The sequence below is a fragment of the Poecilia latipinna genome, unplaced genomic scaffold (genome assembly GCF_001443285.1).
Source record: "Poecilia latipinna isolate Pla-1442-1.1 unplaced genomic scaffold, P_latipinna-1.0 Scaffold497, whole genome shotgun sequence".
NCBI lineage: Eukaryota > Metazoa > Chordata > Actinopteri > Cyprinodontiformes > Poeciliidae > Poecilia > Poecilia latipinna.
Window position 1 is genome coordinate 184,577 of NW_015113113.1, and position 16,585 is coordinate 201,161.

General features: G+C 38.8%; 1 protein-coding gene across 6 annotated transcripts in view; it reads left to right on the top strand.

Moving 5' to 3' along the window:
• LOC106952180 (protein sidekick-2-like) overlaps positions 1-16,585 on the top strand; it is a 142,552-nt gene that overhangs the window by 57,834 nt on the left and 68,133 nt on the right. For all 6 annotated transcript variants that reach the window (XM_015040143.1, XM_015040147.1, XM_015040144.1 and 3 more), the window contains exons 5-12: positions 4,724-4,835; positions 5,243-5,433; positions 7,181-7,264; positions 7,403-7,597; positions 8,864-8,980; positions 10,234-10,401; positions 10,600-10,702; positions 15,513-15,689. In XM_015040143.1, coding sequence (XP_014895629.1) covers positions 4,724-4,835; positions 5,243-5,433; positions 7,181-7,264; positions 7,403-7,597; positions 8,864-8,980; positions 10,234-10,401; positions 10,600-10,702; positions 15,513-15,689 — 1,147 coding nt within the window. The remainder of the gene's footprint in view (positions 1-4,723; positions 4,836-5,242; positions 5,434-7,180; positions 7,265-7,402; positions 7,598-8,863; positions 8,981-10,233; positions 10,402-10,599; positions 10,703-15,512; positions 15,690-16,585) is intronic.

Consider the following 16,585-nt stretch of genomic DNA (forward strand, 5'->3'; position numbering starts at 1 on the left):
CCAAAAATGAGTCCCCCCCCCCCCCCCGCCCCCAAGATTCCTCCACTCTCCCTCCTTGTTCCTTGTTTAGCCATACAATTCAAGCAGAGTTGGTGTGACATAGAGATATGAAATGAAGAAAGGACCTCAGCAGCTTGTTGCATAATGCAGACGAGTCTGGACACATTGTGATTTTCCACTGCCAGTCTAATAGCAACCAGTAGTGACCAACATGTTTTACACCAACACTGAACATGAAAAGCGCAGCCCAGAGGATAAATGACGTGAGAAGAACCTAAAACAACAAGTAGAAACCAGTAGATCAAATAGGAGACAAATTATTTGATCCCAGTGATCGTCTCATTTGGTCTGATTTGAGTAAATGAATCGACGCAGCAATTCAGACAGATAAAACTATTAAGAGACTTGAAAACTAACAGACCAAAATGAACATGGAAGTGCAGCCAGGGATCAGAGGCACCTACAAGTAATTATCTACAACACTTGGATTTGCTTATAGCATTCTTTGCCCCCTTTTTTTTTTTTTTTACAAACAGCCTTCCAGGTTGACTGTGAATTAGGGGTTGTGGCTCTGCCTCAAGCAAAGGGGCTCAGAAAACTTGTCTTGTTCAAGTGATGGCAAAAAAGATTGTGAGATGACTAAACAGAAGAGAGGTTTGTCTGGATAAATAAGGGTGCCCGGTCCAATCCGTCGAAGTCGAAAAGAAGAGTTTAATCAAATGCAATGATGTCTTCCCCGATTGTTTTCCAACCATCGCCTGCAGTTCTGAGATACAGATCCTAACTAAAACATTGAAATTAGTGACTGAAGTGTAGCCTTAGAGATAGGTGAAGAAACTACATGAAGCTCAAAACAGAGCTGATGCTCCCCCTCATCAAAACTACGAAACATATGTAGTTAAGGCATTGAATCAGGACCTCTGGAGTAACAGTGAGAAATTGCTGGAGGGCCTATAAAAACCTTCTGGCGTGGAACATTCTGGAATGCCCCCACTATGAGTGGTAAGAGATTTTCTCTCTTGCTCTCGATGAAGGCAGATGCTTCTTTCCTCTGCTCCTTCCCTGCCCATGCCTGCCCTGCTTGCTCTGATTTTGTCCTGTCTTTTTCTATATTTTTGGAGCCGTTCTTTGCACATCATCCAAATCTACAAATTATGGATCTGGTCAACCGATCTCTCAATGCAATTGATCAAATTTTCGACGAGAAGTCTGGGCACAGGAGAGCCCTCTTGTCCTGCAGGGACACACCCGGCGGGATTCACCCTGGATTTATTCATGATAACAGGATTTCTGCTGTTTGGAGCTTGTGGATTCCTGGCTTATCAATAAGTTTGTGACAACTTGGCCAAACTGGTGAACACTCAGACTGTTGGTGTGGACAGAGACGAGGACTCTAAAACTCACTAAAAGGATGGAATCGATCTTGGAGAAGTTGCTAGTTTCGGCTCAGTGGAACAACCAAACTAATTTGGATGACTGGGAACTGAGATGTATCGGAGAGACTTTAGGGAAGATTGAAATTTATAATCTTCCCGACCTAAGACATTCTGTTTCTGAATTGGCTTTTCCCGTGTGGCCTTGGAAAGGCTGCATATCTCTAATCTCCTTGAAGATATGTAAACACAACGCTCTTCCCTCCTCACCCCCTCCTGTAACCATGGAGCTGTGGAGCTGAGCGCTCCCAAGGACACTCCTCAATAACAATACCTTTATAGGACTTTACCAGGAACCTTGGCCACCTGGTTCCATGGATCTTTGACGTCACCGCCTTCATTCGTGTCTTTGTTTTGCCCATTGTTTTGTCTGAATGTTGCCATCTGCCCTATAGTGTCCTTTCATCTTTTTTGTTAGAAACGGTGGAGTACTCCCTATTTAACCCAGAAAAGGATTATTTTAGTTTATTAGTAACATCAGAAAATGTGGAGTATGCACTATTTAGATCAACATTATACAGCCCAGAAATGGAATCAGAATTAGAAAAACTACAAACTTGGAATCCAGAAATACTTAACAGGAACAGTCACTGCTTAGTTTATATTACTTTTAACCCAGAAAAGGATTTAGAACAAACTTAGAAGGAATTAGATCAGTCACTCTTTAGCTTATTTTCTCAGAAACTGTAGAGTACTCACTGTTTAGAAATGGAATTAGATACTTATCAACCCTGAACAGGAGCACTTAGTTTACATACTTTTAGAACAACATTAGATCAGTTTTCTTTCCTCTTTTGTCTTTCCTTTGGTTTGTTATTTTGTTTGTATTTCCTTTTAACTCATGTCAAGCAGTTTGAATTGCCTTGTTGCTGAAAATGTGCTATATAAATAAAATTACCTTACCTTACCTAAAATGCTGCTGGAGAGAGATTATGCTTTGCTTTGACCTTTTACCTCCCTGACCAGATCTCACATAACTCGAAGACAAAGGATGGGTGGCAGGAGGCATCCAGTCAGAAGCTTTAACCATCTCAGCAGTTGCCCTTCTCTGAGGTGACCCCTGGCCTGCTGAGAGTAGTAGCCCTTTTTCCCAGTTGAGAGCCATTGCCTCAGACCTGCGTGAGCTGACTCTCATCCCAGATGCTTCATACTCAACTCTAAACTGATAAAGCCCAACTTGCACTCAGATCAACCACGAGTTTCTGCTCAGAACTCTAAAAGCGTGTTTGTTTACAAAAAATTCTGGGATAGAAATAAGTATAAATATATGATGCTGTTACGATGCAAGGCACTTTGAACTAACGTGTCGCTAAAATGTGCTATACATATAAACTTGACTTGACTTAAAGCATGATAAAAAAAACCCTCATATTTCTACCATTGGTACGTGTCAAACTTGGCAACAACTTCTTCTAAAAGAGATGTTTAGTAGTAGCAGCAATCTTCTTGTGATCTGTCATTACACCAGACGGTTTCTTCAAGACGCAACAAGATTCTTTGGATGCTTTTATTTTTTCTTTAGTTGTACTGGTGAAACTGATCAATAGAACAATCTCACAAATTATACTGATGGAATGTGACTTGCATGAAGAAGTACCGATAGGATCTTACCTTGAAATGTTTGTTTGTTTTAACTTGAATTTGACCTCAGCGTTTTCTGCTAGCTGCCATTTCCAATTACATCACAAACTAACAAAGAAAACATTAAAATGCGTATTTTTTCGAGACATCATTTATTTTACCTGCTTTGTCTGCCTCAGTTGCAGTAATTTTCAAAGAATTTGACAGATGCTGTGCACATGCCCAAGCCTGCTGATTAGGTTTGAAGATTATTTGTAAAGCTTTGAAAATTGGAACACCTGACCTTTACTAATGATGACTGAGAACAAAATGTGATCCTGAAAAGCTGAAGCCCTGGTGAGGGTTGTCTGACAGCTTAAATCAGAGTGAGAAAGTGAAGCTTTCTAATTTAAGAATTGAACTGAGAATTGTATACTTACATTTCTGAAATTAATTATGACTAAAGACAAAGGAATAGTGAATTCGGAAATCCTGGTTTTGTTACTTCTCAAAGCTTATCAAAGCTACGGATATCTTTCTCTGGGATTTAATCACATACAGTCCCGACACTAAGTTGGGATACTGTAATGTGAAGTGAAAGGACAAAAAAACATGTGCTTTTTCTTTTTTTTTTTTTTTACTTAATTAATATAACCTGAAAAAAGTGACAGCCATTGGCATCCAGCCGCCTTTTGCTGGAATTCCAGATGCTTTAAGATGAACTTTGATCTTATCTAATCAAAGTTTATCATGAGATTATCATTTGGGTTTTTCACAAATTGTTCCAAACATAATTTACATTTCTGAATTTAAAGAACGCGAGAAAAGGTCTCAAACTGTGCTTTGCAACATTTTGCTATTTAACTAATATGAACGATTAAAGAAATTCTAGCAACTTGCAATTTGTCTTAAAGCTCTTCCTCCCCCACTGCACTCTTACACATATCTCATAACTTCCAAAGTAAGAAAATTAACACGTTTTTGCTCCTGCTTTCTGTTACATGAACATTTTAAAGAGCCAAAAGCCTTGTCGGATTAAGTCTCTCTCAGGTGAATAGCTGTCAGTCATTGGCCTGCTCTGAGGTACCCGTGTTTACGTACATCAAAGCCTGCAAATAAACCCAGGTTGGTATTACCTGAGTCATGACATCCCCCGTAGCTACGTCTGACATGTGCTGCCATGAGCTCAGTCCCAGGGCATGACAGGACTGACAGATCGCTATGAGTTTATCACAGACATGACATATTTCAAGCTGCACACACACACACACACCCATGCACACGCACGCAAGGCTTTACAACGCCATCAGCAGTGTCTAATGCTCCAAACATACCCAAACAAAAGAATAAATGTCTTTTCAGATAGCTTTAAAAACTCAGGTGAAGTGAACGCATAGGCAAGGATCCATTGAGCCCTTCTGTTTTATGTTGGCGGTATTTTTCTTTCTTTTTGGTCTTCCAAAAGATACCTTGTTATGCACACACTGTCTCATCCTGTTCGACCCGTCTCTCAGTCATAGCTCACGCTCGGTGTGTTCGCCGGTCAGTTTCAATATTTCACATCAATGGGCACCCGCAGAGAGTGCTGAGTGGAGGCAAGATTTATAGGATGTTAAATACAAAATCCTCCAGTCGCCTCGCGACACTGCTCCTCCTTTCAGTTCTTTCAATCAATCAGCTACTTGGAAAGCATCAATGTATTCGTATGCAATATTTGTTTGTCCATCTAGACATTGGAGGTCCGGCCGACCCCATCGCCCCCACTATCATCATCCCGCCCAGGAACACCAGTGTGGTCACGGGCACATCAGAGGTCACACTGGAGTGCGTGGCCAATGCCAGGTAAAAACTCTCATCTACATTTTTAAGGATTTGTTCCTCCAAAATGGGGGAAATCTGCAGGAACTTCCAACAACTATCGCTGCTCGCCACAAACCTTTAACTTGTCATTGTTTATTCAGTGTTTAAAAAATAAAAAATAAAACAAAAGACATCTTATTGTTTTTAACAAAATCCCCACTGCCTTGTCGCCCTTGCTGTTAACACATTGTACAGCCTCCGTTATGAATAGTACAACACTTGAGGCATGCAAAGAGCATTTGCTGTTTCAATTTTGTACATTCCCCACGAGTCGTGCATGGGTCATCTCTTTAGCTTTTGTCTCCTCAAGCTAGGTTTGAATATTGCTTACCACATACCGAAGAGAAATTAGATCTGTCTTTTTTTTTTTTTTTTTTCCCCATGTGTAGGCCTCTTATAAAGCTGAGTATCTCCTGGCGTAAAAACGGCGTGTTGGTGAGCAGTGGTTTGAGTGACTTCAACCGCAGGCTCACCATCCTCAGTCCAACGGTGAGTGACGCCGGATTCTACGAATGTGAAACCGTTCTCCGCAGCAGCAGCGTGCCGTCTGTCAGCGCCGGTGCCTACCTTCATGTGTTTGGTAAGGAAACTCATGCAGTCAATTTACTTTCACTTGTTATCCTGTAATGTGTGCTGAAGTGCCGTCGTAGTTCTGTACGCATTCGTGTTTGCAGGCCTCTGTGTCTTCTAATTACTTCTGTTTAACACCTGGTTAACACTGATTCACACCTTTCTTTCTTATGACGAAACTGTTAATAAAAAAAATTAAAACATCGCACACCGAATACAGATATTTATGAAGTGACTAATTGTACCTGTGAGTGCGAAATCAAAAAGATTACAAGTTTGCCTTTGTAAAATAAGTTTTCAGTGTTTTTCCTGAGAGGAACTTGTGTCACCCTGATCAGGATTGTTTGAAGCTTATGAAAACATTAACACCTTTGATTACAAGTTTCTGAACCTAATACTCCTTGGTGTAAATTACAGAGTTGCAAGCAGTTTTTCCATTGGCTTATGACATGTTTGAAGTTTTATTACATGAGAATCGCAAACATCAGCCTACATTGGAATTTTATGATAGACTAAAACGAGGGGAAAAGGAAAAGTGTCAAAAAAGATTGTGCCATTGGTGCTTTGCATTTATTTTAGCATGGAGGCTAAAACTTATATTTTATGTCTTTTTTTTTATTTGTTTTTGCATGTTTTGCAGTTTCACTTGTATGGGTTATCTTATATGTTTTTCTTATATGATTGTCTGAACAAGCAGACAGACATTTTGCAGTGTTTCCTTGCAAATTTGCAATTTCTTCATTAATGCTCTCTACCATCTGAGATTGGCTTATACTCATATTTCACTGAGTGGACTGTAAAATATATCAGAATTAAGGGGACTTCATGCAAATTCATTTTATTATTTTCTTTTTTTTTAACCAAAAAAAAAAAAAAAAAATATATATATATATATATATATATATATATATATATATATATATATATATATATATATATATATATATATATTCTCTAAATATTTTATTGAATTAGGTTTTGATATCTGTAGTTTTGATTTGTGTGTTGCTGCCAGTCTTGCTCAGGCACTGTGTTGTGTTGGTCTGCCACATAAAATCCCAACAAAAGCATTTTGGTTTAATGGTTGCGATGTGACAAAATGTGAATAAAGTTGAAAGTGTGTTGAATATATTTGCAAGTACCCCGCGTGCATGTAACGGCGCTACAGAAATAATCATTGCACTTTGGCTTAAAGAAAGGATGTGGCCGAAATGTGATGCGAATCTCTCTTGTCTCACTTGGTTACAAGGAGAACAGCTCGACTGCGAGCTCATGAGGCAGTAACAGGAAAAACATTATTGATTTAAATAGGAGGGAAGCTAATGGTTGCCCTCAAGAAACGGTTTAATAGCATTGCTCGAGTCACTTTGATTCCATCCCACTGAAACACTTTGATGTTTTAAAGCTATGAGGTGGAGTGAACTTTTACCTTAATACTGCTGACTTTGACACCTGTCTTGCTTCCACAGCTGTTTTTTAAGGAGAAGCCTGAATTTGGGGTTGATTTGTTTTTTCTTCTGTTTAAGCTTTATGATCCTACAGCTGGACGGCTTTGATGTAGTATTGCATCTCACTCTATCTGTTACTCATTCTTTTATGATCACATCAAATTATAAATCCGTAACATATTTTCTGGGCTGTGGTAGTGATGAATTTTTTAGTTTTTTCTTTTTAGTGTGTTCATTTTTCCTTATTTTTTTTTTTTTTTTTTTTTTTTTTTTTTTTTTTTTTTTTTTTTTTTGCTTTTGATCTGTCAGAGCCGCCACAGTTTATCAAGGAACCAGAGAAACACATCACAGCTGAGATGGAGAAGGTGGTGGACATTCCCTGTCAAGCTAGGGGTGAGTACGGCTTTATTCTATCTGACAAATCCTTTCAGGGTGGACCTGTTTAACAGTTTCTGAATTTAAATGAAGTCATACTGAAAGGGCGGTTGTAACCCGCTGTCTGTAATCCAAATCCTTGTCGACTCTCTGCAGGAGTTCCCCAGCCAGAAATCGTCTGGTACAAGGATGCCCTTCCCATCGATCCAGTGAAGACGCCGAGGTACAGAGTCCTGGTGGGGGGGAGCCTGCAGGTCAACGGTCTGCTGCCGGACGACACCGGCATGTTTCAGTGCTTTGCCAGGAACTCGGCAGGAGAGGTTCAGACCAACACCTACCTGGCTGTTACCAGTGAGTGGCCTTGGAGCTCTTCATCAAATTGCTTCCAGGAATAATTACTGCTCTTAAAGACATAATAAGCTAGTTTTATAAAACTCAGAATTTTTAATTTCTTTTTTTAGTTTAAATCTCCATCTAGCTCCCTTAAGCCCTTCGTCAGATCCATCCATCCATCCATCCATGGATGGATGGATGGATGGATGGATGGATGGATGGATGGATGTCACTTTTGTGGCTCATTTGCTCTATGTTGCAAAATCATTAACATGCTAAACACTTTTAAAGCACATTGACAAACACCGAAAATTATTTAATTTGTAATGAAATCATCACAACAACAAAAAAAACAACTAAATGCTGAATATAGATATGTCTGGAAGTTATGTGATGCATCATCACCATGTTGATGCATCACATCAACATGCTGAAGGTTGAAATGCAGAAGGAGAAGGACGCAGTTTGAAAATGTACGTTGCAACCTGATCTCAGAAAAGCAGAGGATGAGGGATGATGGATGGACTGACAATTGTTCAGACATTTTAAGCTTACAGTACAGAAAGCTATCATTGAGAACCATGTTTGCTGCCTCTCTCCTAATTCGGAAATAACTTCCACATCATTTTTTTTTTTTTTTGTCGGAGCTTGTGTCACTGCAGGAATTTGAAAATCAATCGTAATTGTACTCTCGCTGTGCATCTTTTCTGCAAGTTTCTGACATCTAATTTTCTTCGCTGCATCTCCTTTCCCGCTGCTTTCACTCCATGATGCGTCTTGTTATCAGAATGCATAATATTCCAAGTCACTAAATCACTCCTTTCATCCTTATTTCTTTTCTCGCGGTGCTGGTACCTCTCCTTCGCCTACCTCGGCTCAGATTTCATCTCGTCGCTCTCCTCTTTCTCAATACATCCATGTCTCCGCGTCGTCTCTGCTTGGATATTTACTCCACTCCTGTGACAAACTCCCAGTGCATCCTTTCTGTAGGGAGTGATACAGTTTCCTGTCATTCCATAAGGGGCTTTGATTTATTGCACATCACACACAAGGATTTTAGTTGCCTTGGAAATGCCTTCCCTTTCCATTTATGCTCAGGTTATTTCTCCCTCTCCTTTCCATATATTTTCTATCTTGCTGTACGTAGACAGTTGGCACACGGTAGTGGCAGTGTTGCTCCTTTTCGAATTAGTGAGACAAAACACAAATTAAGCATTCTGTTGCAGCAGGTTGGTGCTTGGAAGTAACACGACTGAAGTGTGCATGTGTTTTGTCTACCCTCAGGCATCGCACCGAACATCACAGCCGGACCCTCTGACAGTACAGTGATTGACGGGATGTCAATTATCCTGCACTGTGAGACCTCAGGAGCTCCGAGGCCTGCCATAACCTGGCAGAAAGGTCTCCGTTACACACAAATGTTGCACACACACATATACAGTTTATACACAGGATAGAGTTTACGATGGATGTTATGTCACTCTTACATCTATAAGCTACCCTGTTTTCTTCTACATTCATGGATACTGTGTTTCAGAATTGTCAAAGTGACAAAGGGTGCATTCACACTGCAGCCTGAAGTGACCCAATTCCGATTTTTTTGACGTAATGCGACCTGTATCCGATCTTTTCATGGCAGTGTGAACAGCACTGGTCGGATTCTTTTTCGAATGTGACCCATATCCGACACGTATCCGATTCAAATGCGACCTAACGTCCAGGCCGCATTCATCCGAACTGAACGCGTCACTGATTCTCAAGAAATCTCACTATTCTGCGTCCTGATACGCGCAAAGCGGGAAAAAAACAACAAAAATGACGGACTATATGAGAATTATGTTGTTAATATGTTGCTCCGATTGGACAACTTCAAATAAGTAAGCTAAGCTCTACTGTTAGCCTCCATGTTTACTTCCGCAAACACTGAGCACTTCTTTTTATGGCAGTTTCCAGAACACTGAGAACGCTGACGCTATTGCGCCCTCTACTGCACATGCGGGACACTTTTAGGTCGTTTGCCTGTTCACACTGCAGAATGCATACAGGTCGCAATTACTGGCAGTGTGAACGGCCCCGGCGAAAAATTGGAATTGCCAAAAAAAATCGTAATTGTGTCACTTCAGGCTGCAGTGTGAACGCACCCAAAAAGCTCCTCTCTGTTCTGTGCATATGTATTGCAATGTTCATTTATTCCAGTAACTTCAAAATAATTCCAACTCAAGTAGAGGTAAAAAGTACTCCTTTTTAAAAAACGTATTCAAGTAAGAGTAAATAATAAGTAGCTACTACTCACCTCTGGAAATCATTTAGATAAAGTTCAAGATTAAAGCTACTCTTTTGTTGTCAGTACAGGAAATACAAGTGGAAATACTGCATTTTTTTTAAATATATTTTTGCATGACTCTTTTATCAATTGCATATGGAGAAATATTTTTCAGTGACTTACTTTAAGATTAAATTGGTTCAGTTCAGCGGAGTTTGGCCAGGAAAATGTATTGCATCCCAATAGCAACCTGATCCTGTATCCCTTATCTCCCAGAATCCATTTTTTTAATATATATATATTTTATTTATTGTTCTGTCTGTTGCTTTTCTCTATTTATTTATCTTCTACCTCCTCGCTCTTCTTTTTTCCTGCCTTTCAATAACCTTAGGTGAGCGTGTGTTGGCCAGCGGTTCTGTGCAGCTGCCCCGGTTTACTCTTCTCGAGTCGGGCAGTTTGCTCATCTCCCCTTCACACATTTCCGATGCCGGGACCTATACTTGTATGGCAAGTAATTCGAGGGGCATCGATGAGGCATCCGCTGACCTCATTGTCTGGGGTAAGTGTTTAGGGAATGATTACCAAACACGCATTTAATGCAGAATATTTTAGAGGAAATCGTTAAACCCCAGTGAGGGGGAAAAATCATTTTGAAGTTCTTGGGGATTTTTCTTTTTTCTCGCCACCCTGCTCATTTGAGGAAGCACGTTCCGCCGTCTTTCCTCTATTCCCTCACTTCTTTGATTTGTCTCCGCAGCTCGCACTCTGATTACCACCCCCCCACAGGATCAGAGTGTCATCAAAGGGACCAAAGCCATTATGACCTGTGGAGTCACACATGACCCTAGTGTAATTATCAGGTAAGCATCTGTTCGCAAACATGTGGAGACATGGACGCATTGTATCGGAGACAGTATGGCTTCAATTTTCCAGAATGTTGCTTGAACTGATGGCATACAATTTCTCTCTGGAAATATAAATAGCCTCAGCAGTGTGTCGCAAAAGAATTCATATCCATCCAAATTTTTCACATTTTCTGATATTAAAATAATCACTAACAAGGTATTTTATTGTGATTTTTATGCTAAAGTATAAGTAAAATCACCCAGAAGTTAGATTTTTTTTTTCAAAGATATATCTGAAATGTATTTAAAACCCTTTTACTTTTATACCTGTAAATAAAATCCAGCAGACATCACCTAATTAGGGCCTGTCACAGCAAAATAAAGGAGGGCATTGAAATGCCTTGCTTTGCAAGGTATGTCAATGCTCAACGCAATGCATGGAAGACACCTATTACTATACACCTCAAAATAACTGCTGCTTCCATTCGGCGTAAATGGTATTACAAAATAACTTAGGCTTTATAAACAATAATATTGCTTGTTATTATTAGCCTTTTTTCAGGTAACGAACTGCCACGAAGTATAAATCTGATTTTAAATTTTGTGTTCAATGTCTGTTTTACAAAATATTTACCACCAATGACCAAAGAAAAAAAGAACATTTTGACTTGTCTGAAAAATTCATCAACTGCACAAATCTTGTTAAGTAATAGGTAGAGAAAGTTCTGTAGTATTTCAAAAGAGCAGAAAAAAAAACTTATGTTTTTTGAATGATAACAATATTTGTTGTTAATCTGTTGCTAAGCGATGAGTGTGTTTTTCTGGTAACCAAGTGTGCAGAGTAAATGTCTCATATTTAGTATTGCAAAATTGACCAAATGTAAAATGTCTTGTGTCTAAGCAGATTGGCAGCATTTCAAACTAGCATACGTTTTATGAACACTAACATTACGTGTTGGTAGTTTGGTGTTAAGAGATGAGTGTTTTTTTTCTAGTAACGAACTGCCACGAAGTATAAATCTGATTTTTACTTTCGTGTTGAATGTATGTTTTATGATACTGTATATTCACTACCAATGACAAAAAAAAAAAAAAAAACATTTTCACTTTGAGTAATATAAGATAAGTAGAATACAAAAGAGCAGAAGAAATCTCAAGTTTTTTCAACAATAATATTTGCTGTTAATCTGTTGCTAAGAGACGAGCGCGTTTTCCGGTAACCAACTGCCACAAAGTAAACTGATTTTTATTTTTGCAAAACCTAACCAGCTGTAAATGTCTTGTGTCTAAGCAGATAAGCAGTATTCCAAAAGAGCATATGTTTTATAAACAATAATTAAATCGGTGTTAAGAAATTAGCTCTTTTTTTCCGGTAACGAACTGCTACGAAGTATAAATCTGATTTTTAATTTTGTGTTCAATGTCTGTTTTATAATATATTTACCACCAATGACAAAAAAAAAACATCTTGACTCTTTCCTGAAAAATTCACCAACTGCACAATTCTTGTTAAGTAATGAAAGTTAAGTAGTATTTCAATAGAGCAGAAAAAAATCTTATGTTTTTTGAACAATAACAATATTTGTTGTAATCTGTTGCTAAGAGATGAGCACGTTGTCTGGTAACCAACTGCCACAAAGTAAACATCCGATTTTTACATTTGTGTTGAATGTCTGTTTTATAATATATTCACCACCAATGAACAAAAAAAAAAAAAAAAAAAAAAAAGACTTTCACTTTTCTGAAAAATTAATGTAAGTTAAGTAGTATTAGAGCAGAAAAAATCTTATATTTTCTGAACAATAACAATATTTGTTGTTAAAACTACACTCAAAAAATGAGCTCATGGAATTGTAGAACAAAGTAAATGGAGATATCAAACATAACACACTTTAGTAAGTTTAACTTATGTTTTTCTGACTTGTTAAAGTCACAAAAACTAGTTTTTTGATGCAACAATATGGTGTGCTACAATCTTTTACCAGTTTATCTGTGATGCTGTGTTTTATTGGTACTAGCTGTTTTTGTCCCACAAAATAATATTACAAAGTATTTTTGATTCGGTTTACTAAATACTGTCAAGTTCCTTTTATATACTCAGTTTTGTGGAATTTGTTGACATAACTGTACTAAGTAAACTGAACACGTTTTTTTTATTTTTTTTATTTTGAGTGTATCTTGTTAAAACTGTTTCACTGTGAAGGGTGTGACATGCAATTTTACACATTTAGAAACCCACAGAAAGTTGTGTATGGCAAAAGTGTTTACCACATACCTCCACTGCTGTCGATCCAGTGAAACACACGAGTCTTTCAGCAGAAAGATTACTGAGCTCCTGCCTTGTACCCAACTTCACTCCTGATCAATAGACTCCTTTCTCTTTTATACTCAAATGAGAAAGCTACATCTGACGCTCCTTTTGTGCTGTGTAGTTATGATGAATGTGGATCTGCTGTTTGATATACAGCCATTAGGCGTTGCAGTGAGTGTTCAGGTCAATTCTGGTGGTAAGTTTGAGGAGACGGTGGGAAGAGGATGAAACAGCTCACTAATAACACTGTCGGCTTGGATTACAGCTAAATAGAAGAAGACAAAGTCATCCGTGTACTCTATGACTGATGGGGGATGTAGATATCTAGGTTTTGCAGTCATGTAGGTGGCTACAAAATTGTACTGTCTCATACATAACTAGACCAAAATGGGCATAAAACAAAGTTGAGATTTTGTTTTGCTATTTAAAAGTCACATATTTAAACCACATCAGCCTAAATATGCAATTTCTTCAAACAAATCACCCTGCCCAGACATTTTAACTACAACCTTAAATCAAGACAGTAACTACTTGGTTTCCTAGTTCATAGAAAGACATGAGATCAGCTTTGCAACAACTGACTTTAGACTGTTTAAATGAGACTGTAAATCAAAGTTTAAATAACATCTTTCTGAGGCAGTGAAAAATTTTGATGTTGCTGAACAACTTCTTAAGACTCAGATTTATTTATTTTTGCTAAAGATGTGCGAAAAATGTTCAAATTAATTATCTTTTTATTGGGGTAGCGCAATCTAGCAGTGATAAAACTCAGAAAAATACAACCTTCAAAATTCAATTTTGAATTTACTCACTTGGTGAAAAAGAAACCTCTGTGAAGAGATAATTTGTTTTTAGCAAAACTGTTGCCATGCGTTTTTGCTCCCATAACAGTTCTTGTCAAAAAAAATTCATCTGAAGCAGTTTTTCCACGACTTCCTCTTCCATACGGATATGAATATAAGGCGGTACAGAGGCACATGTCTCTTTGCCCCACTTAAAAATTGATCAAATAAGAAAACATGCCATTCAAGTGGAGCTCAGATGTGCGCTGATCTCCAGAAGTTGGACATTACTTAAAAATAGCTACTTGCCCAAGCTTGAGCAGCATGATAACAACACAAATTTCACTGTATTTAAAAGCAAATCTAAGTAATAAACCACCGCAAAACACCTCAAGTCATCTCAAAGCAGTAATTAAATTAAAAGGATTAATTGAAAAAAGAGCCCACTGTAACCTCTGATAGAGGACTTATGATGTTGTGGTTTTATTTATCTTCCAAAGGCCATGAATCCTTAAATTTAGTGCACTGTACATATTCTTTAAAAAGTTTGGAATTTGCATTAATATGTTCAAAGTCTTAAAAAAGTATTTTATATCTAGTTAAAAACAGCCAAAGTAAAAAAAAAAAAAAGAGAAAAAAAAAGGGAGAACAAATAGGCTCTTCTTTTGCAGACTTTGTACTTTCTACTGGAATAAAAGGTGAATTATAGTTGCAGAAGTTCGAAGGCAGGAAACACTGGGCTCAATATGAAAACTGTGCCGGAAGCTTGGAAAGCACATCAAACGCTTCATCTATTTTAGTCACAGCAATAAGATAGGTTTGCTTGAGCTTATTTGTGCCACTCTTGGAAATAAAGATAAACAAAAAGTATATTAAGCTGTTGCCATCTACTTCTGGCTGTGCAATAAACCTGAAATTGTCTAAAAGTGCTTAATGCACCCACTCCAACTTTGAGACTTTATTAGTTTGAAGGAAAAAGAAATGAACTCAATTTGGCTGTCATTGTCGAAATATTTCTTTTATTCACAATTCGTGCAATGTGTCATTTAACTTTTGAAACAGCAAGTTATAGCTGGAATAAATTCAGAAAAGGTTTTTTGACCAAGATGTTCAGTGATTACCTAGATAAAATTAAATTTCTTTTGGCATTAGTGAGGAATGATTAGGATTTTTTTTTTTTTTTTTCAATTAGTTTCTCTAAAACACCGGTATTAGGTAGTAATGTTACAAAAAAGTTTTTTTCTTGCTTAGGTTTAACTAATCAAACTGTTTTTCTTTTGTTCAACCCAGATAATGCCAAACATATTCTTGGAATGTATTGTTATTGTTCGTAAACATCAGATAAAGAATAAGGTCATCCTTGCTGTGCTGGACAGCATGAAGACCATAGTATTCTTTTATTTTCTGTTTGACTCCACACTTCTGCCTCCATCAAAGAAATGCAACACATTTTTTGTTATTTACTTATACATCTGTATGTTTGTTGGATGTGGAGGTTGAGTTGAAATAGAGCGAACATAGATGGACTTCTGTCTGTATAGTCAGAGGGAAAATTGGAAACCGTATCAGGCAGTAGAAGTCTGATCAATTCATCTCTCGTAACAACGGAGCAAAAAGAAACAAGCAAAAAAAAAAAAATGATCACAGAGGCTGAGAAATCTCAACGATGTCACACTTCGGTTCGTGCTGTTTGACTGCGCAGCAGTGTAACGTTCCAGAGTCTGTTCTGCAGGCACGTTTGGGAAAAAGACAACTCTCCGATCAACGTGCAAGCCATCCCCCGAATGCGCCTGGACGCCGACGGCACCCTGCACATCTCCCAGACCTGGTCGGGTGACATCGGCACGTACACGTGCAGAGTCACCTCGGTCGGAGGCAACGACTCCCGCAGCGCTCACCTCCGTGTCAGGTGAACCCCTCCCTCTTCCCCATCTCTCCTTATCTTTTCCTCCTTACACTCTTGTCGTCAAAATTCTTTGATGTGAAGTAGCAGAAAGGAACGTGTCCCCGACACCCCACTGTCCTGCCTGTTCTTATCGACACGTCTGACTCATTTCCACTTAAATGACGCCTTCTCTTCCTCACCTCCCTTGTCCTCATTCTCACCTGACACTCTGCAGCCCCTGGTGGACTCACCACCCCCACTTCTTCTTCTTTTTTTTTCCTTCCCCTATACTGTACTGTACTATTTTTTTTTTTTCTTTTTGTAAAGTCTTATTATTTCCCATCATTTCACCGGTGAGTCACTGCAGTAAGGTTAAACTGAATATGAATGCGACTGTTCCTGTCTTCATCGCTCTACTGTCTCCCTTGTTGGCTTACCGCTTTTACTCTGAGTTACTATCCGTCCGTCGCTTTAAGGTTTATATATGAATCCGTCTGCGCTTATCTGAATTTATGCCTGAATGAATTAATGATCCTCGGCTTTAGCTTCGTTTTTTCACGTCTTCGTCTGTGCATTTTCCTCCTATCCGTCTCCTAATGCCATTCGATCCGTTTCCCGTCCCGACCTCCGGTAATATCCATCTCGCTTTGTTTGCCTGCGTGTCCATCTTGACAAGGAATCGTCTTTGCCGTCTTGTCAAGTCACATTTCATCACCTTTCTGAACTGACGTCTCTGTTGCGAAAGATTTGACTCTCTCTTCGGGCGTCTACAGGAGATGTAGGCAGCGAAGCAAACTGCTCTGATAGACAGATTTCTTTTATTTATCAAAGTTGTCCTCTGATCTCTCTCCCCCCCCCCCCCCCCCCCCCCCCCGGCCCCCCCCCCCCCCCCCACCCCCCCGCGACCCCCCGACCCGCCC